This window comes from Ostrea edulis, chromosome 10 (genome assembly GCF_947568905.1).
Source record: "Ostrea edulis chromosome 10, xbOstEdul1.1, whole genome shotgun sequence".
In the NCBI taxonomy this organism is placed as follows: Eukaryota; Metazoa; Mollusca; class Bivalvia; order Ostreida; family Ostreidae; genus Ostrea; species Ostrea edulis.
Window position 1 is genome coordinate 28,677,611 of NC_079173.1, and position 23,651 is coordinate 28,701,261.

Genomic DNA, 23,651 nt, shown 5'->3' on the forward strand with positions numbered 1-23,651 from the left:
ATACAATCGTATATATCATGAGAGTAAATGATGATCTGATGACGAGTTGTTTTCGTTTTGCTACAATAGAACACAGAATTTAGGACATAGAGGCAATACAATTCCTTTATTGTGAGATGTATGTTGATACAGTCATACAGTATATCCTCCCGATTCAATCTCTTTTCTGTTCCTTGTCTTATTTGAATGACTCCATTACCAGTGGCCTTTGCACACTACTCCTTTAGCACGTACATGTAGTTGGTCCTTTCCGTTCGTCTGCATTGTTAAGAACCTTGTTCTCTGCCTTCACTCTGTTATAGTCCCGTTGTACAGGGTAGTACTAAAATGCATTATCGTATTTCGCTCCTGAATATCGTTCCTTTTCTTATCGCCGTGTGTTCTGTTGAATCGGCATTTAAGCACCGTGTGGAACCAAAATGTCCAGAGTCGTCGAAGGAGTGTGTCTTTCACCTGCACGTGAGCTATATTATGAGTATGGTCTCATATAACTGGACGATAGATGAAGGAAATCCAGTTGAATTTAAGAATGGGACATTCTACGGGAAACTTTCGGATGGTATGGGGTCCGGGGCACATTACTGTGAAGAGAAAAAAATTACATATGAAGGTAAGGGTATGTTAACCACCACACTTTTTATACTGATTATACACAAAGCAAGTTCTTTCGTATCGAATCAGTTGAGAGACTATAAACCATATACAGGTGATTGCTACATAAATATGGGAAGTTGACGTTGGAGAAACTGAAATCATCCCGTTTGTCATAAAGTTGAGTTGTTGCTTTGCAGTTAACATTTCTGTGTAATAAAATATCTAAGTGTGAAGCAGATGTGGAAGACTATGTGGAGTGTTATGATAATATGTTAAACAAGTAGAGTGTTATATGTATGTTAAATTAATCTCTATAGTAGAGTGTTATACATAATATTCTAAACGTGTTAAATGTATCTGTTCAAACACGTTTTTATTGAATATAACAGAAGAAACGTTTGCTTGTTCCAACATACCTTACATCCGATTTTCCATATGGTCAAACAGCTCCGTTCTTCGCTAAATCGAGATAGTCCAAGCGGCAAATTTGTGTTCATTATCCCTATATTTCTAGGGACATTCAGATGTTTTCATTAATAGATTGGATTAGATACACGTAACAATTCAAACAGCCGTATTTCACAGATATGACTCTCGCTTGGCAAGTGGGAAATAAACACGTTGGAAGGAAAATCGAATGAGAATTTTAAAAATCCCTATCAGAATTTTACAAACTCGTATAGGGAAATATATCCCAAAGACAAAAATGAATTTACATGCATCATTAAAATTCACTTAAGGATTTTAGCGACGTCTATTTTTTCGGGTTTGTTTTCGGGTGTTTAGCACTAGTCCCTTTGCGACTGTACTTTACAGATGAAGATCAATTCCATGTCCTTTTTTAATCATTTTCCCGAGAAACAGAGCAACGTTCGATGCCGACTTGTTTCTTGTGTATTTCAAGATTTATTTAGAAAATATGAAATATGTGGACTCTTTTTTCTAATATTCTTTTTATTAGAAATGGGATGAAAATAACGCTCCCAAAACGTCTAGGTACGGATAACAACACACGGTACACACATGTTTTACATTCACTAGTAATAAGATATTTCTCCATTTTTCTCAATATCACTATTGTAAAGGCTAACAGGATGTTTGTACTTTGTCATGACCGGAATTAGATATCTCACTGTTCCGCACAATTCATTTGCTAACAAGGACCGTATTGTAGGTTTAGTTCCTCGTTCAGCTGGTGACGGGAAACGGAAACAGCCGGGATGTAAAAAGGAAATTCTTTATCGGATATACCACATACAATCATATCGCTTGGGTTCGAATTTACTATTAAAGAGTAATGGTATATAATTCTAAATATATAATATACAATGTATCTATAAAACAACAATAACGAACTTTACCTGCATCCTGGTATTTTACTACTCAACGGAGTATTTGTGCATCGCAGCAACCAATTACATAGAATGTGCAACATTAGATACCATTTTTAAATTCGACCGAAAACTAGTAGACATTTTTCTGAATTAATTTCTGCATATCTTGGAAAGTATACGGAATTTTGGGATGAACTTTGGTAGTAATGTAGATTGATTATGTGTGATTATATCGGAATACAGATTAGAATTTCATACCAATTGATTTATATGTTTTCTCATTGGCGAACTTGGGTACCCTATATTTAGAGTTCTATACCTTCACTCTGCAATAGTAAATTCGAACCCTGGCGACATAATTGCCTGTGAAACAGAACCTATACCTCAATGTAGAGCGTTTGTTTCGTAACCAGGAGGTCGTGAGTTCAAATCCCGCTCATATCACGGCCGCGTCAAACCCAAGACATAAATATAGATAGTGATTGACCCTTCGTCAAAGGCTCGGTTTTTAGAAGGGTGAAGATAAAGAACAGTGATCAATATTATAACTCCTAGAATATATACAAAATAGAGTTGGGCAAACACAGACCCCTGGACACACCAGAGTAAGCATCCTGTCGACCGGTCACACCCGCCGCAAATCCTATATCTTAATCAGGTAAACGGAGTAATCCGTAGTCAGTGTTAATCATGAGTCTTTCGGATATGCCCTTAAAAATGGAGGTCCCGTGCCGAGGTAGGCGTTGGCACGATAAAGAACTCCCACTGCTACTGCCGGAAGCACTAACCATAGGTCTAAATTTGTGGCACTTCATCTACAACTGATGATGTCTCAATATGAGTGAAAAGTTCTCAACGGTGTGTAAAACAACCAACCAACCGGAAAAACGTGAGCAGCACCATGCACATAAACTGCACAATAGATATTCATTAATGGGTAAAAATTAAGATGTACATATCCATTATACCATCTTTCACAACTACTGTCACGAGGGAATTTCGAAAATAAAATCCTAAAATGACTAAATACATTAAATTCAAAGTGGAAATTACAATACTTTATTCTTATTATTTTCTTTTTTATCAATTGTGATCTGCACGTCGTTAGCAAGTGGAAACACTTTGTTATATTGCACTAAGACTTGATGTTACGAATCCATCTTTAAAAGACTTTCGGTCATATTTGGAAAACATATAATTAGAATAAAATAGAAATTACAATAATTTATCATAAATGAAAGTTCAATTATTTTTTCGATCGTTAATTTTATTTGTAAATCTACGAGTTGGAACTGCCCGGGAAGCACATGTTACAAGATAATGTTTTATTCCGAAGGTGAGATTGTGGACCAGAGCAGAATATATATTTGCTATAGATGTCCTCAGCTTCTACATAACTATTTTCTTCAGTTTATCCGGGTCTTCGTCTAATTGTTATTTGGAAAAGTGCATGACTGGTTTTTTTTTAAGGCAAAGTCCTTGCACCGACAAAAATATTACCCACATCTCTTCCCTCACATCTTCCCTTGGAAAACCGAAAAAATAAATCCACATTTCATCTTCTGACAGGTAATATACATTCGTAAGCGACACAAAACACCCTAATGAAATATTATTTATAAGCTGTTAACTTGGGTTGTTGAATAATTTAAAAAATCTAATCTGTTAAAAATGGTTAACCATCTCGCACGTGATCGCATATGACGTTACGCATAATGGCGGGTACAATATCGAAAGTAAATATGCATATCCCAAAATTTGAATTTTGTTCCCTCAAGCTAGAAAACTACGCAAATTAAATCGTTTAAACACATTTAAAATGGTGATTGGCAAGAGAAGAATTAATTTTGCTACAGAAATGAAGTCGTTGGGTAGCATGCGATATGTCCTTTAACTATAGGATTAAGACTGCAATTGTAATATTAACTTCAGACATTGACTGCAGAATCAAGTGTGTTTGTGTGTTCATGTGTGTATCGCGAATTTCTATCAAAAAGCATGTCTGCTGATATCATCAATTATTATAATTGTGTAAACATTCTATTGCTAGAAATGCAGGAAGTTATAACGGCTGATGGCAACTACAAATTTATGTACAGTATAAACAAACAGTTTCCGGCACCAACTCTGGCTGTGTATGAAAATCAAAAAGTGAGTTAACATGTGTATTTCTTGTATATAACAATGTGAAGAGAACTAATGGTGGTCGATGGAAGGTAAAGATAACGAACGGTGATCAATCTCATAAATCCCATAAGCAATACAAAATAGATAGTTGGGCAAACATGGACCCCTGGACACACCAGAGGTGGGATCAGGTGCCTAGGAGGAGTAAGCATCCCCTGTCGACCGGGCACACCCGCCTTGAGCCCTATATCTTAATCAGGTAAACGGAGTATTCCGTAGTCAAAATCAGAGTGCACAAAAACTGCCTAATAATTGGTATGAAATACATGAAACAGCATTCAACCTAATGACAGGCTGTATTTGTAAACTAAATCATATGGCCATAGAATTTGTGAAATATTGACTTTAAATCTCGTTAAACGTCAACTCATTAGTCACTAACTTGTCTCGGTTTAAAAATTGATCAGTTGACAAGCCCTTTTTGTGCGCAACCTTTTTGATACTATTAGTGTTCTTATATTTATATTGGCTGGGATCAATTTGTGCAATTTACATGTTTATTTGGTCATTTGCAATCCTAGTCATTACTAAACGGTGGTATGTATTAAGTTGTCCCAGCCAATTAATTTTGTATATTTTGGTCTATATTACCTCATTTTGTTTGCAGTCGTTTTATTGCGTTATTCGTTTGATCCTGATAATAAATGACATGTTCACTTAAAATGTTGTGTTTTTCATTAAACATTTCAATGATTATCCAGTCACAAAAACTGAGCTACGGAATGCCAAAATTTTTTGCTTGTATATGGGTTTTCTATTTCAAAATTGCAGAATATGAATAAGCAAATACAGTTGATAACGGAATTATTGAAATATTGCTACATAAATATTAGAAGAAGCTGAACTCGCGTTCTGTTTGTCATAAGTTTACTTGTTAACATGTTGTTAACATCAATAAGATATCCAAACATTAAACAGATATGGAAAATTATGTGGTCTACCGATAAATAAGTTGATATTACAAGTATTTCATTATAATGTTGTTTACTATCTCCTTTCGACAAATTCTATCGTTGTTTTAATGATATAATTTGAAAATACAACCTATCATTAGATCGTACGCTGTCTGACGTTTGTCATAAAGATTGTAAGGCCGTTCTTAACGTACTGATTTTGACTACAGGTTACTCCATTTACATGTACACCTGTGCAAGATATACAGTGAGTGTGACCCGTCAATAGGAAATGTTTCCTCCTCCTTGACCCTCCTCTGATATTTTCAGGGGTCGGTATTTACCCCAAATCTAAACTTTGCATTCTTTATGGATTTTATGAAATTGATCAGTTATCTTGACTTTTTTCATAATTAACAGTGTCATAAATATTATGTAAACTATCATAAAGGCGTACATGACATTGTATGTTTTAGGCTAAAGATAGCCATAGCAAGTGCAAACATTTGCTAAATTAATTTCTACTTGTATAAATTTCGGTATTTGTAAGAAGCCCAATAAATTTATGAGAGATTTGATTTTGATATACGTATATTCTACTTAGGTGGAGATCCAAGTTCATAATGATATGGTAAACGAGGCAGTGACGTTTCATTGGCACGGGATGTTCCAGAACGGCACTCCTTGGATGGATGGTGTATCCATGGTTACACAATGTCCTATACTTCCGGGGCAGATGTTTACTTACGAGTAAGAAGTACATTTTATTGTTATATCTGTCCAAAAAATTCAAATTTAAATGTTTAACAATAACATGTTATAACAGTCAACAACAACAGCTTGTTACAGTTAATGATTGATTTATGAATTGTATATTCTTTAACGCCCCTCTGGAGAATTTGTCACATATATGTATTACAGACAACAATTTGTAACAGTTTACCAAGCTTAAAATAACAGTTTATCACAGTACATGTCAATGTATTACACTTATCAATAACAGTTAATGATATTTACAATTTTTAACAGTTTCTTAAGTTAACAATAATAATTTTACTAGTTAACAGTATACAGTTATTGACTGGGTTCGAGGACAACAGCTGTTTTGTTTGACCCGAGAACGGGTATGTTGCCCGAAGCCGTAGGCTGAGGGCAACTCATATGTTCGAGGGTCAAACAAAACAGCTGTTGTCCGAGGACCCAGTTAATAACTGTTTTGTTATACACCTTCATTTTTAGGTTGATTTTGTATTGCACATGGTTTGTTGACTTTAAACGGATCGACAGTGTGATTGCGTACATTTATCACAGATTCCACTAGTTTAACAGAAAACATACTCAATATCCTAATTGATAATTATATTTTTCGTGTATCTGCTCTGCTTTTCATCTATTAGAATAAATTCCGTATTTCATCATCAGTCAGATCAGTGAACCTCGCCATTACGTAAACAAATCAGCAGACCAAGAATCATGTGACTTGCATATAACCGCTTTAACACGAATAAAATAAAACATAAGTAAATTCATCTTACACAATTGATTCTAGAAAATGATGAAGAGATATTTTTTATGTTCTTGCTGTCCCTACTTTGAAGAATTAATTGAATTTCATCTTCCGTTGCTGTCGCAAAATGTGCATCCGCCATTTCTCTTTATCCAAACGGCACGAAAAGATAACTCGAGTTAGCGCCATATGACGTCATTCGGTCAACAGTCTTTTTTAACAGTCGATTTTAACAGTTCCCGGTCCAACATTCGCCAGAACAGTCGAATTGTTGGACTTTTTTTTGTAAGGAGTTATATAGGAACTGTTTTATAGGGGTATAACAATTAGTATTATTACAGTTGATAATTTATAACAGTTTAGCAAGGTAACAATAACACTTTATTACACTTAACAATACCAGTTTATTACAACTAATAAAGTTAAAAATTACAGTTTATTAACAATTGACAATAAGTTTATTACATTTAATAACAGTTTATTATAGTTAACAATTTATAATCGTTTACAATTAACAATCTACAAGTACGTTGTTATTGTTAAAACTTTGATATATACTACCATGAATGTAATGAACTATAGTAAAAAAAAAAACATTTTGATATCTTAGTTTTTTATTGGGGTAAAAAGTTTCAAAGTGATACTTTGATCTTCTGTAGAGCAACCCAACATACTTAGAATACTGCTGTGTCAGTAATTATTATAGCTTGTTAGGGATGTGAAAAGGTGTCAAATCCCGTAGTTATAGCGATTTTATTCTTCATCTAAATGTGACAGTTGGATGAGGCGCTTTATGTATCAGTTTTCCTTGTACGTCATTTAGCTCTCAACCAATCGAAACACTGTTTAAATTACGACGTACAATTGAATCTCTTTTAATGAGTGTTAGCTACAACGTCCCATTGTCTGTTGGCAACCAAGAGTCGTGATCGAGGAAATCTGAGTCTAAAAAAACATCTTACTAAACGCATGTATCAGCGAATGAGAAATGCGATTAAGTACTTGGTATTTATATGCTCTGTGATTCCAACATAAAATTATCACATATTTAATACTATTTCCCCATATTCAAAGAAATGGAATTAATATTGTTTTCCATTTGTAAATCTCAGTACCATGGTATGTTGCTGATAATGATCTGTGGACTTGGTAAATATGCTATTAATTGTTTGGGTTTGTTTTAGATTCCGGGCGAATCCTCGAGGAACTCACTGGTACCACGCCCACCATGGCGCTATGAGGACATCCGGCCTGGCTGGAGCCTTTATTGTACTTCCGAAAAAGGGAACTGAGGTACGCTAGCACGCCATAATACCTTGGTCACTTGTTTCAGCTTAATCAATATGAAGGTATCGGACATAAAATAGCAAAGATTTTTCGCGCTACAGACCACGTATAGTAGATTAATTATATAATTACGTGTACCTATAGCGAGAACCTAGTAGTTACAGCATTTGCTTCGCAGAACGACTTTCATTTTCAATACCGGCGTCGCGTCCATGTGCAGACGTTTAACATAGGTAATAACTGTTCCTTCGCCAATCAACTGGAATAAAAAGTGAACGTTACGGGCCTTTAGAATGTGACCTTCAAAACAGGTCTCGTGTCGCGGTAGACTTTTGCACGATAAAGAACGACCAATGCAACGGCCGTAAGCGCCATGCCTGGTTTAAAATTTGTGTATGTAAGTAACAAAACAAATGTACGATTAGATATTGGTTCTTGTATCTGCTAATTCAGTCGTCTGGTTTAGTTCGGTTATTAGATTTAACCCGATGAGGTATATATTTCTTGATAGCTTTTAAAGGAGAGTGATTTTATTTAATTCGTTTACCAAAACATTTCTAAAACGAAGTTTGTACTTCACATAGGTTTTGAAGTCTACGAAAACGTGAAGATAACGAACTGATCAATCTCAAAATTCCAATGAAGAGTACAAAATTAAAAGTTTAGCAAAAATGGGCCCCTGTACATACCAGAGGTGGGATCATGTGACTACCGGTCACACCCGCTTGTTCTATGGCCGCGTCATACCCAAGACGTTAATTGATGTAGTGATTGCTCCATCGTCAAAGGCTTGGCATTTCGAAGTGAGAATCACGGATCTTTCGGATACGACCTTAAAAACGGGGTTCCGCGTCGCGACAGGCGTTGGCACGCTAAATAACCCTTACTACTAGTCGACGAGACGTAAAAACAGTGGATCAATCGATCGGTTAAGCGGAGTAATTTGTAGCCAAAATCAGTGTGTAAAAAATGTCAGACAGCATTTTACTCAATGACAGTTTGTATTGTTAAATTAGATCGTTATGACGACCATAAAGTTGACGAAATTCTGACTTTAAACGGGACTGTTGAAATCCCTGCGACATCAACGTATTTGCCAGTAGCCTGTCTTGATTTAAAACTGACCATACATAGAACAATGTTAAATACATAGTTCTGATACAGTGAATATTTCCTTAAAATCTTTAGTGTATTGCGAGTGTTTGTCTAAGGAAGCCTTCAATCGACGAAAAGTTTTAGGGTGCAATTGTAAAACAGGCCCGTGTTAAATCTGTAGTTCTGCATAAGACAAAAAGCCAACATTATTCTGAACATTTTCATTTTTCTTCAAATAAGTCCAGAAATTCTGGATCAATACCCTTATTCCGTTGAAACATTGAAGATGACAGCCAGCTAAATGTAATCAAGATGAATTACTCTAATGGTTTCTGGATGGAAAAATCCCTTAGTCAACAGGAAATATGAAAAATCAGGCAACATTCTATGTGTATTCAAGAAAGAGTTCTGAAATATTCTGACAAGTTCTTATGATAATCTTTTAGTCGAGTTGTCGGATTATCAATAATGTTGATCAGCTAGAATGGTTGATCGATTGATTGCGGTTTACGTTGTTTTTACAATATTTCAGCCATTTAGCGGCGGTTGACTAATTGAAATATGTTTGGCTGTGAGTGTTTGAGTGTCCCTGACGGCCCCCAGTGAGTCTAATCTTTTTCGAAAATAAAGAAAGCGGTCTTTTGCATGCCCAGTGGGTTGTGATACTTGACATGGGGCACCGTTTAACGTCCCATCCAAAGGATAAAACTTCCAAAATCTTATAACACATCTATAGTATACCATAATTCATCTTCCAAAAGATACCAAACATATTTCAATGTATGTTAACCGCCGTAATAAGGCTGAAATATTGCCAACATGGTGTAAAACCATAATCAATCAATCATCCTGGGGGACCAAAAAAAGAAAAACCAATGTGTTCTTGACAAAAAACTCGGGTTCCCAGAAGTCCTCTAAGTCCTGTTACATTTTACACAGTGGCCAAATCTTCTTTTAGAAAACAATTGGTGGTGCCGTATAGATGTGCAATAAGGTTTCAGAATTTTGATTTTCATCCTGGAGGTAAATTGTGGGTTGAAAAACGGTGTTTTTCTATAGAAAAACCTGGTCCCAGAAGTCCCCATACATTTTATGCATTAGCCAAATCATATTTTGGAAGATGATTAGTGGTATCCTTTAGATGTGTAATACGTTTTCGGAATTTTCTTTTTTTATCTTGAGAGACCAATGGGGTAGAAAAACAAAAACCTGGTACTCGGTACATTGTACCGTGTGCAACAAGAATATATTTGTTTTAAGGGTTGGAATCTCAACCATTTTAAAGATATTTGAACAATCGGACAATGATGGAGGGTGGGAATAACCCCAGGTCACTTGCCCATCAGAATACTTAATGCATCCTGATATGTGCAACATGAATAGATATGGTTTAGGGGTCATCAACTCGGTTGTTTTAGATATATTTCAACAATAATGAAATAGGGTTTGGTATGACCCCAGGGCGCGTGCGCAACAGAATACTCAATGCATGTTTTATCACTGTTTTATTACAGTATCTAGTTATATTCATTTTTGAACAACTGCATGTATTAGTTATGTTATTGATATACCGTATCTAAAAATAAAACTTGATTATTGGGAAGTCACTTAGACCTCCATATTTTGTTCCTTCCAACATAAAATATTCATATCCATATTGAAAATTAGATTGTTAATTTTTTTCTATGGGACTTGAAACTTCTATATAAGAGAGAATTCCTAATATCCTTATCATCAAGTTTTACTGTAAACTTAAATTATTACTTTCTTATTAATTATATGTGTTTGCCCAACTATCTATTTTGTATTGCTTGTAGGAGTTATGAGATTGGTCACTGTTCGTTGTCTTCACCTTGCATAATAATTATATAAAAAAAAAAACAAATCCATTCCTGTGAGGGTTTTTTCCCCAAACAATGACTTTACCTATTTCACTGTGTGATACTTGTAAAGCAATGCGTCTGCATTTTCTTTTAGAGAAAAGATATTGCTAGAATTGATAACGATGTTGTGTTCATCATCCAAGATTGGGACTCCCAGAATAGTGACGTAGAACATGTGGAAAAACAGTATTGGTACATGCAACCGTAAGCAGAGTTTTAACACTTCATTTATGCTGTCATGCTGGATTTTATCTGTATTATTGCACTCTCACCTATAAAACATATTTCATTTTTGAAATATGACGTTAGCGCTTTATGAAAAGTACACCAACATGAAACATTGCTGTTCTTGCCCTCATGTATTTTCAAAAACGAAATATATATCTTATACTTACATTATATTTTAATTTCTGTCACAAAAATTCCCAGCCGTTAGAATAGCCGTGCTATATTTATCAAGATTCATACGCACATCGTTCAAATTCATGAAGAATGACTATCATTTCAATTGGTAGTATAGAGATATTGGAGGCAAAATTGTTGAAAATGTAATGTGTAATGTTATTTATAATCACTTCTGAACTCATGATATAGCATTGCCCATCTCAGGTTTATAGGAAACATGCGTGCTGACTACTGTGGTGGGTCGATGCGTACTTATGATGGCAGCATGTCGCCTTTATCTCATCCGTTCGCTAATGCCTTAGTAAACGGAAGGACAAAATACTGTAAGTACATGTATATAAAAAAAAAATGATAGATTTTTTTTCAAAGTAAAAACAATTGAAATTCAAAATCTTTGGATAGGACATCCGTCCATCTCTGGTGTGTCCAGGGGTCCATGTTTGAGCGACTCTTGATTTTGTATTCCTTGTGGGAGTTACGATCACTGTTCGTTATCTTTATCTTTCGCACATAATTCGAGACAAAGAAAAAATATCGTATTCATTTCATATAAAATACATTTGACACAGGCGAATGTAAAACACAAATTTTAATAGTACATTTCATGTCCAATTTTATCTGGCATGCATTTCGTTTAAAACACAAGGCTACCGTGATTTGATGAAATTATTCTTGATTTGCTAACAGTTTCTGACGACAGTTCTGAGAACCAACGGGCTGTACCTTTTGAAGTTTTCAATGTATCTCACAACACCAACACAAGATTACGTATGATCAACTCTGGCATGAACGGAGAATACAAGATTTCCATCGACAAGGTACAGTAATTTTCGTTCACTAGTATGTGCTTTAAACGGGGACTTTGGAATATATAATGTGATATCAAATGGATTAACAATTTCCATCATAAACAATTTTACTCCCCCTTGTTAGCTGAAAAAAGGTCAGTGTTCTTTATCCCATACTCTTTTCGTAGACAACGAGAAGATCACTGGAATAGGACTCTACGTACTGCATTTCCAAATGGATGCAATGATAATGTATATGATGTGGGAAATTTGACTACTCCACAAGGAAATAACATGATTGTGATGAGACTCTTTCCAAATACTTAAAGACGGAAACGCAGTCATGGACATCGTTTATATAAAAGACCAAGAATTCATGATGTTACGCTTGGTTACGCCTTATGTCAACAGACAATTTGGTCCACATCATATTAGCACAAAACTTTACGCTGTTCCATTGATAATTTTACATACGTTATTTGAAGAAGCCAAAGCTAGTTTATACTTGAAATGAGTATGGATGTTGCCATTCACAGGCTCTTTAAACTACCGCGATGTTCCTTCCGAACCATGCCACCAGTTCATTAAGCTCAAATTTAAAAAAGAATAGATGCCGTCAATATAAGCAACATTCTTCGTCATAAAAGAGTTCAGTCTTATATTTCCAAAATATTTGAACTTCAAGTCTACACCCTGTATTTTCTACAAATACATGTATACTTCTATTACATCCACAATTTTTAATAATAAACAAACTTTGCAATGCCTAGCTATATACTGAATCCACCGCGTGTTCTTCGTCTTCTTTCAACTATAGAACAGCTGGACCTGTCACTACTGGTGATATTGATATAGTAGAAAATGAGGACCTCAAATCACTTATTTTAAAAGGTTCTAAATACAGAGAACATTGATCTTTCAATCGGCGACAGAACTTCATCTCTATTATGAATTATGTCGAAGATTATACCAAACGATGGACTACATATTTTAAAAAAGAAGAACTTGATACAATATCAGAATAAATCAAAAGAATAAGAGCAAGCGTTGTTTTTTTCGCTGAATGATAAATTTGGCTTATTTTAGCGGTTAGATAGCTTTCCGCCAAAATTTCAATCGCCAAATACGCACCCAACTATGACTTCGATATTTGCAAGACTCTTCCTTGTCCGCCAAAATTTATTCGGCTAAAAAATTAGCATACCTTTGAGCCAGCAAATCGCCAAATTTTAGACCCGCGGAAAAAACCTGCTATACGGTATTAAAATCCCGCATTAGAAACATCAAAACAAAAATACGTACCATCTATCATTCTGTATTTAATAAACCAGAAGTGCTAAATGAATTAGATCATACTTAGATATTTTATTGAAAGTAGACATTAACGGTAAACTGACAACTCAACTGTATGACAAACGGGATGATTTCAGCTTCTCCATCGTCAACTTCCCACATTTATGTAGCAATATTCCCCTTATCACCTGCATATGGTGTTTATATATCTCAACTGATTCGATATGCAAGAGCTTGTTCTGGGTATAGTCAGTTTTTAAATCGAGGTAAGCTACTGACAAACAAGTTGATGGTACAGGGATTTCAACAGTCTCGATTGAAGACAGCATTTCGCAAATTATATGGTCGTTATAACGATGTAGTTCGTCAATACAACCTCGCATTGGGTCAAATGCTGTCTGACGTGTTTCATACCGATTGTTAAGCCGTTCTTGGCACACTGATTTTGACTGCGGATAACTCCGTTTACCTGATCAGGATATGGGGCTCACGGCGGGTGTGACCGGTCAACAGGGGATGCTTACTCCTCCTAGGCACCTGATCCCACCTCTGGTGTGTCCAGGGGTCCGTGTTTGCCCAACTATCTATTTTGTATTGCTTGTAGGAGTTATGAGATTGATCACTGTTCGTTATCTTCACCTTGCATAGGTTACATGTGAAATATGATTTGGTTTTCGAAAGGGAATGCTTACTCCTCCAAGGCACCTGATCCCACCTCTGGTATATCCAGGGGTCCGTGTTTGCCTAACTCTCTATTTTCCATTTATTATAGGAGTTATGAGATGCCCGTTATCTTCACCTTTCATAGATAATGTGACCGGTCGACGGGGGATGCTTACTCCTCCTAGGCACCTGATCCCACCTCTGGTGTGTCCAGGTGTCCGTGTTTGCCCAACTATCTATATTGTATTGCTTATAGGAGTTATAAGATTATTGATCACTGTTATCTTCATATATATATATATATATATATATATATATATATATATCCTGTCTGTCTACATTTAGCACTGTCCTATTTTGTATACGAGAGAAACGATTTCAACAGGTTGATTCAAGTTTAATGTCACTTGCGTGTCAGTGATTCTTTTTATCAAGAACTAAATATAAATACAACAAAACAGCACATGTTCATTACTAACAATAAATATTTTATGTATGGATTGGAACTTTTATATATGCAGCACAGACTCTTACTGATTCGGTCTTTTATACATGAAGCACAAACTCTTACTGATTCGGACTTTTATATATGCAGCACAAACTCTTACTGATTGGAATTTTTATACATGCAGCACAAACTCTTACTGATTCGGACTTTTATGCATGCAGCACAACCTCTTACTGATTTGTACTTTTATACATGCAGCACAAACTCTTACTGATTGGGACGGATGGCGGTGATCTGGCGCCTGTTTGGATAGACTACATCGTCATTAATCCAGGGGAAACCTATGACGTCATCCTGTATGCAAATTCAACCTCTGATAATTACTGGATACGACTAGAAACAACGGAAGTCATGGATTTCTCCTATGTGAGGGATTTGAAATTTGTGTATAATTGAAATCAAACGTGCATATACAGTGTACTTATCTTATTTTCCTGTTAAAAGTTTGGTGATTGTGTATTGTTTAACGTCCCTCTCGAGAATGTTTCATTCATATGGAGACATTACTATTGCCGATGAAGGGCTGCAACAGTTGGGCCTATGCTTAGCTAGCTCTTGTGGCCTTTGAGCAGGGTGGGGGTCTTTATTGTGCTACACCTGCTGAGACACGAGGCCTCGGATTTTGAGGTCTCATTCGATGGACCGCCCCATTTAGGCGAATCGAGAACCTGTTCTAGCTCGGATCCCTACTTCATCCGTTAAATACGGATTTAGAATTTTTTTTTACTAAGTTACAAATTTCATATTTAAAGATTCAAACTAAGTATATTTCGTGTTACAAGTAGGATTTTGACAAGATAAAAATGTGTAGCAATTAAAGTAGGTCAAAAATACCACACAAATGTTCCTTGTTTAACACTTCACTGCATTTTCATTCTTAGAATCCCAGAAAGCCTAATGTGAGCTTTGCAGTGCTTCATTATAACGAGGCTGGAGATGAGCTTCCAGAGTCTGAAGCGAGGGAATGCACAGAGTCAAATCCATGTGTAATGGCTAATTGCCACTGGAGGTTTGTATCTCATTATAAAAAAGAATTGCAGCGTATTGTGTCGGAGAAAAAGTTTCCGAGATTGTATTTTTTTTCCGGAAAATAAAACTCTAACCGGAGGGCAAAGGTTTTTGTTCTTCGATGATGTCCCTTTGTCTCCGACTATTATTCGACACTCATCAGCACTAACCATGATCAATATGATTACCGCACTTAAGATTTGTTTAGTATATCTGATTTCACATCCACCAAGAGACACTGGAGATTGTTAATGCTAACCGTAGGCGGAGATGGACAAAAAAGTGGTATCCATTGCAGCATAATTCCATTCACAGTTCGATATAATTGAAAGAAGTAAAACTTTAGCTTGTATCTAAGGCAATACACAGGATAGTTGTATATCCACCCCGTATAAAAGAAAATTCGCTTTCGAATTACAGCATACGGATATGCTCTTTTCATTCAAGTGTTATGCTCTTATTTTATTTTTACATTTCAATATTTTAAAGGATTGCCTGCTCTATTTGTGTTAAGGCATCTTTGAAACATTCATAAAAATCACATTCAAATCGAAAAGTAGCATATTCAATAAAGTTCACTTGCTTACATAAACATGTTAAGTTAGCAATCATATTTCAGATCGCAAGTCTGATGTTCGTCAACTGGGTGACCTCGAGCATTGATCTATTAACACAGAAAAACAAGGTTATAGCGAACCTCAAGGCCCAGCAAAAAAGAGTTCATTTCATTAAGTTTGTTATTTTCCTCTGATGGTGGAAGAAATATCACATTGCAATAAGTGTGAATTCATTATAAGCGTGTGCGTTATAACCGTGATTTACTGTTGTATCGTAACGCTATTAACGTTATTTATATATGTTTATAAATTTACAGTAGCTCTTGTAATTTGAATACTGCACCCATCCATCTAACCAAATGTATCTTGGCACACTTATTTTGACTGCGGATAACTCTGTTTACCTGATCAGGATATAGGACTCACGGCGGGTGTGACCGGTCAACAGAGGATGCTTACTCCTCCTAGGCACCTGATCCCACCTCTGGTGTGTCCAGGGGTCCGTGTTTGCCAAACTATTTTGTATTGTTTATAGGAGTTATGAGATTGATCACTGTTCGTTATCTTCTCCTTGCATCTATCACATATTTTTATGTTTATCTGTAGACCTGAATCAGTAGTTAAACGGGAGGCCTACGTCGAGTGTCTTTCTGTAGTGGATCTGAGGGCCGCTGCACCTGAAACTCCGAAGGAACCTAAGTCTGATCCAACATCACATGAAGATTTCCAGGAAGTGTTCCTAAACTTTCACTTTACAGGAAGTGATCTGATGCGCAGAAGGCCGGCGGTGAACACCATTCATTACCAAAGTCCTCCAATGCCTCTTCAGGTATTATCTTTAAAAAAATCATGTTTAAATTATATTTAACTGTTGTTCATTTTCGAGATTATATTTTTCATTAATAGTGTTGTAACACATATAAGATAGCTTGATGAAATAGGTAATAAAGCCTAGGTGCCTAGGAGGAGTAAGCATCCCCTGTCGACCGGTCAATGCAGTGATAAATGCATTAAGTGTTCAAAACTTTCTTTTGACAGATAGACAGATCAGTGATTTTACCTCAAAGAATGTGTACATGTACCTTAAACATACTTTGACTACTGCTCTTCTTATGATAATCCTCGTTTTGTTTGGAATACAGGTTTTCCCAAATGTTGTGAACGATAAAAGTATTGTATGTAACAACCAGAATATGGAGGACTGTGGACATTACTGTCGCTGTACCCACGTGGTTAAGCTGGCCACGAAGAAGGTCACGCAGCTTGTCCTCATGGCTGAGGGTGAGTACTTTTTGACAAATTTGAAAGTTCGGTCATTGTCTTTAGCATTTTTACTCTATTAACATCTAAAAACGAATGGAAATCCATTACACTTACGGAGATGGCCATTTTATGAGTCGGTTTTAAGAGATATTATCGTAATATTAATGAAAATTTCCATACAAGTTATACATTAACATTCTTTCAACGAACTTTTCCCTTACGATATAAGAATAAATCGCAAACTTACGTTTGAGTATTTTGGTATTTGAGCGGTCAATATTTTATTAAAATCTCAGATTTTCTACTTTAGTTTCTTTCGAAAAATCCAGGCCAGGTTCATATTCACTCAATATAAATGTTGCATAAAAACATACTTAGTTGTTATGTATAATAACTTATATCATCTATAATTCATTTCTAAAAAGACGGATCTGATAAAGGAACATCGCATCCTGTTCATCTGCATGGAAACCGTTTCCAGGTTCTGAAATATGGCTTTCCTGTTGTAAATAAGACAGATGGACTTTTACAAGGCCCAAACCAGGATATAGAATATTCACATAACTATAGAACTGCAAAATGGCACGATTCGAGTTGGAATCACGGAAACGTCCCAGATATGATTAAAGAAAACCCTCCCCACAAAGACACCATAGTTGTCCCTAACAGAGGTTACGTCCTTCTCAGGCTGAAAACTGACAATCCAGGTATTCATCTATGGTGTGCACATCATCTGTCTTTAAAACGATAAATTAAGATGGTCGTTGAATTATGAAGTTCATATCAAAGGTATGTTATACGCAGTGTTCTATTTTAGGATTTTGGATCATGCATTGTCACCTTGAAACACACATGAACATGGGAATGGCTGTAGTTTTGCAAGTAGGAGAACCAGACGAAATGCCAAATTATCCCCAGAATTTTCCGAAGTGTTCTAACTTCCTTGTGAAATCCGACAAGAATCCTGCTTCAGAATCCGATGATTCGGGATCTTCCAAAGAAAACGACGAATTCATAGAGCTACCAGGTACATCTAATAGAAAACGCTGACGCCCTCTGTTGGTGAATTCTGACGTCCTCTGTCGGTGAACTCTGACGCCCTCTGTTGGTGAACTCTGACGCCCTCTGTCGGTGAACTCTGACGCCCTCTTTCGGTTTATTTGCTTAAACATACAACATAGTTATCATATAACAAACTGATCTAGGAATTAGGTGCTCGTCAAGAGTACAGGGACCTGTGGGAATTAATTTTAAAGTGGGTAGGTGGCAAAACAAATGAAGGAGCGTACAAATGGATAACTGATTTTAAGTGAATATTAAAAAAGCTCGATAACTACACGCGGGTCAAATACACATTATAAGACACAAGGAATACTCCCTGAAGTTGAGGGTAAAACTGAAAACTGTCAGTCGCAGATAAAATTTGTTGACAACACCCTATGTTATTTTTTGCTACATAAAATGTTTAAAGACAACATGACCCTGGATTTGATTGACATTCACCTGTTCCAATATAGTGGCCTTTGTCTTGTTTAAACGCGTATTTCACACTCGATATCAAATTGCAGCATACTAAATATAACGGGAAGCACTACGCAAATTAATGAAAGGTGAAGATAACGAACTGTGATCAATCTCGTAACTCATATAAGCAATACAAAATAGAGAGTTGGGCAAAAACAGACCCCTGGATATACCAAAGGTGGGATCATGTGCCTAGGAGAAGTATCCATCCCCTGTCGACGGGTCAAATCAGTCATGAGCCCTTAATGTAGATTTGTTTTACGTCCCCTCGAGAATTTTTCACTCATACTGAGACGTCACCAGTTACAAATTACGACCAGTTTAGACCTATACGTTTAGCGCTCAGGGTCGTAGTAATGAGGGGGTTTTAATATGCTAACATCAGCCGCGACACCGGGTCTCCATTTTAAAGATCAATTCCGAAAGACCCGTAATCCCCACTTCTAAACGCCGAGCGTTTAGCGAAGGAGCAATCACAACCTAAAATAAGGGTTGACGCGGTCATGTGACAAGAAAGGAACTCGAACTCACGACCTTCCTGTTATGAAGCAAATATCATACCACTGAGCTAAAACGACCAGTGTGATTGCAATGATTTTTAGTGTTGCCCATCGTAAGATAATGCTACACGTATACAGCCGTATGTGCTTCACATGTCACGTTGAAGGCATGCTTTTTATTTACAATATGATTTGTCAAATGTTTGTCGGCCAATATCAAATAATTATAATGATACGCTATTTCACAAGATTATTTGTAAGCTACATAATTTTGCAACGATCATATAACATGAGTATCTGGTCTGTATTTCAGCTGCAAGTGGAACCTCAACCCTAAGCAACAGGGGAAGCCATCATGACGATGACCAGTACGCCTTTGATATCGCCTACACGTGGTTTTCCGTAATGATCATCGCAATGGTCGTCTTTGTCTTCGTTATCCTCATTCTGACCTTGGTACTCATCAATAAACATTGCGGTTGGACTAACATTCGGGTCAGACGCCGGGGATACGATGAAATTGGAAAAGAACCACACGTGGTATATTCAAAATGAAGCAGCTCAAGCATAGATTTAAGATTGTTCTTACCTCACTTAATCATATCAAAAGTATTAATGGAGCTAGTGTACTTTGTAAACACACGTCACGTTGTGATGAAATTTTGTTCAGATTCTGATAATAGTACGTCATAAAGTAACAACTAGTACTACGTGTAATTATTGAAATTCATATTGATTTGTGTCTCTTCTTTATCTCTTTTCTATTTATTTTGTATTGCTTATGGGATTTATGAGATTGATAACTGTTCGTTATCTTCACCTTTCATAGTGCATTCCGAAGGCGTGACTGCAACCACTGTCACATTACATAACTAAAACCACCCTGGAATGATTAGTCCATGTCTTTTATAGATACTAATACTCACCGGCTATGATGTAACATGTAGCTGTATATACCATACGTCGTCTTTTCATCATTATACTTGGATAATGTATTTTCCCCAATTTATTGATTAAGAAGTACAGTTTTGATTATACATGTTTGTACTTTCCTTAATTCTCTTGTTCTTCCTGTGTATCGTTGATCATTTTATTTTGTTGGTTTACCAGAACTATGGAAACAACAACAAAATCAGGGCGTTAAAATGAAAACAAAAATATTCTGAGTGTACACACGGTAATTTTGATGATGCAGAGACATAATCAACGTCTGAAAATCCACTCACCAAACCTAGATTATATCATTGATGGACTAAATAGCATGAATGGTTGCTACAATTGTCACTGTGTTAAAGGGGATAGGAAAAATTATGTTGATAGAGAGTAAAACCATGTGGTTATAGTTTGTTACATGTACATGTAAGGTTTCGCCACGTCTTAAGAATCAGAGAGAGAGAGAGAGAGAGAGAGATCGATCTCCATACAAGTAATAGCCTAATAAAAATATCACAAAGGCGTTTGGGTAATTGATTGATTTATTGAATATTGTTTACCGTCCTTCTCCGAAAATATTTCACTCATATGGAGTCGTCACCACTTACGGAGAAGGGCTGCAAAATTTAGGCTTATGCTCGGCGCTCATGGCCATTGAGCAGGGAGGGATCTGTATGGTACCACACCTGCTGTGACACGGATCCTCGGTTTTTGCGGTCTCATCCGTAGGACCGCCCCATTTAGTCGCCTCGAACAACAAGCAAGGGGGTACTGAGTACCTATTCTAACCCGGATCCCCACGGGATTTCGGTAAATGATGAGAATATACATATATTGGTATATTATGATACAGCTACATGTATTGCTGTTTTCAGGATTATTTTTTTTTTTACATCATAGAGTATACTAAGTCAACTTCGTGATGTGTGTGGGTGTTACAATAACGATCACATATGTATGTATAATATTACATTTGTACAAAACATTCATGTCTTACTTGCAAATGAAGACGAAACTTAGGATACAGGGCATTACACGGTGTATATGTATATAATGAAATAAATGAAATTATCGCAAACATATTTTGTGTCCGATTGTTTTTGCATTAGCTCATTTTCATGTAAACTATTCGCTTTTGGCATATAAGAAATTTAATTTCCCAGATGTTGCGCAGAATTTAATGGGGGAATTGTCTTCTCAAGAACATCAGGGCAACGATAATTATTTACTCATCCTCAGGTAATGCAGATTCAAGTTTGTTTGATACATTGATTGATTGATTGATTGAATGAATATTGTTTCACGTCTCTCTCGAGAATATTTCACTCATATGGAAACGTCACCACTGCCGGTGAAGGGCTGCAAAATTTTGGCCTATGCTCGGCGCTTATGGCCATTGAGCTGGGAGGGATCTTTATCGTGCCACACCTGCTGTGACACGGGACCTTGATTTTTGAGGTATCATCCGAAGGACCGCCTCATATGTACGCCTTCTACGACAAGCAAGGGGTACTGAGGACATGGTCTCAGGATTTAGGTTGGGGTTATAATTGTAGGGATCAAATTTTAGCATGTATATGATCCATGTAATATATGTTTTGAAAAATCACAATGTTCTTAGGAACTACTAGTCACGATTTAAGCTTTCCAATGTAGTACAAATTCCTATGACCGCCGTGGGTAAGGTAGGGACATAATATTTGATCAAAATTTTATATTAAAACTTAAAGAATATTTTTGTTTTTTGCTAAAGAGCAACATGGTTATGATTAGTCATATTAATAAGCAAATATCTTCGTGTATAGTGGGAAGTCAAGTTTGTTCATTGTTTGTGTCCCTGAGGCTGGATGAGGCCACAGTAAGGGGTCATTCTCATTGTTGTTTATGAAAATATCTTAGGACTGCATCTTCTTTTTATGAAAGAGCGTCTGATCCATTTGTGCTAAATACAGACACTGTACTCTTCTCTATAGAACTTTACATCAAATGATAATGGTCAGTTTTAGTGGATCCTAACGTATTCCTATAACAAAAACGGGGTCTTACAATTCAAATTGTACATGTCTGATTCCCTGAATTCTGACAGTGTTTTAATTACGACATCTAAAATACGTCAATGCTACATGCAGGATTACTAGCATAATTTCATGAGATTTGAGTAACCACAATCTTCCTAAGAGGCTTTGTACTATAGAATAATGGACCCCCCCCCAAAAAAAATATCACGGACGGTGTTGAGAACAATGGAACCCCCCCCCCCCCAAATATCACGGACGGTGTTGATGAATTTTCAGATATATTCATGATATTTTGCTAATTGTATGAGTACCCACGTACTCATTATGAAATATAATACAACTACGATGGGAAGCACTGGCACAAATTGATTCAGAATTTAGTGACCCTCTTTCATACCCTTCCTTGTCGAGGACCACATGACCGAGCTGATGCAGGGTGACCTAAAATCCCTGGGCTGAATCAGACGCTGAAGATCATTTTGAACGATGGTGTTTTTGCGGTCAGGATAAACCAAAAACAGTGGTCTTCCTAACACACTGCTCAGTGCAAACATTTGCCAAATTCCTATGTACCTATTCTTTTTAGTTATCTTCATTAATTATTTAATTATTTGTTGAATATCTTTTCTATTGATGATTCATCAAGTTTGCTGGAAGGAATACATTCATACTTAGATATCTTATTGAAAGTAGACATTAATGGCACACTGACAACTCAATTGTATGACAAACGGGATGATTTCAGCTTCTCCATCGTCAACTTCCCATATTTATGTAGTAATATTTCATTATCACATGCATATGGTGTTTATATTTCTCAACTGATTCGATACGCAAGAGTTTGTTCTGCGTATAGTCAGTTTTTAAATCGAGGCAAGATACTGACAAACAAGTTGATGGTACAGGGGTATCAATAATCTCGATTGAAGTCAGCATTTGCAAATTCTATGGTCGTTATAACGATGTAGTTCGTCAATAAACCTATCATTTTGTCAGATGCTATCTGACATGTTTCATACCGATTGTTAGGCCGTTCTTGGCACACTGATTGTGACTACGGATAACTCTGTTTACCTGATCAGGATATAGGACTGACGGCGGGTGTGACCATTCATATGAATGAAAGGTGAAGATAACGAACAGTGATCAATCTCATAACTCCTATAAGCAATACAAAATAGATAGTTGGGCAAACACAGACCCCTGGACACCTAGGAGGAGTAAGAATCCCCTGTCGACCGGTCACAACCATATGTTTCCACTTTCCATTGTTTTAACTGGTGAATATTGTATGTACCAGGGACAGGTTTAAGCTTCTTCGATTCCAACAACGTAAATATATTCACTGCTTCAAATGGTTCCATATTGTAAGCGGAATGTTGCTGCTTTGTTATCTGAACAAAGGAAGTTG

General features: G+C 36.4%; 1 protein-coding gene across 1 annotated transcript; it reads left to right on the forward strand.

Annotated features, from left to right (window-relative positions):
- The first annotated feature begins 230 nt into the window (after positions 1–230).
- Positions 231–21,304, forward strand: LOC125665694 (uncharacterized). Its single transcript, XM_056152404.1, has 14 exons — positions 231–610; positions 3,979–4,079; positions 5,613–5,758; positions 7,700–7,808; positions 10,875–10,984; positions 11,390–11,508; positions 11,873–12,003; positions 14,636–14,803; positions 15,319–15,446; positions 16,609–16,831; positions 17,145–17,283; positions 17,691–17,972; positions 18,083–18,292; positions 19,603–21,304. Exons 1-14 carry the CDS (start codon positions 328–330, stop codon positions 19,842–19,844), a joined length of 2,391 nt encoding a protein of 796 aa, XP_056008379.1. The 5' UTR covers positions 231–327; the 3' UTR covers positions 19,845–21,304.
- Positions 21,305–23,651: the final 2,347 nt, after the last annotated feature.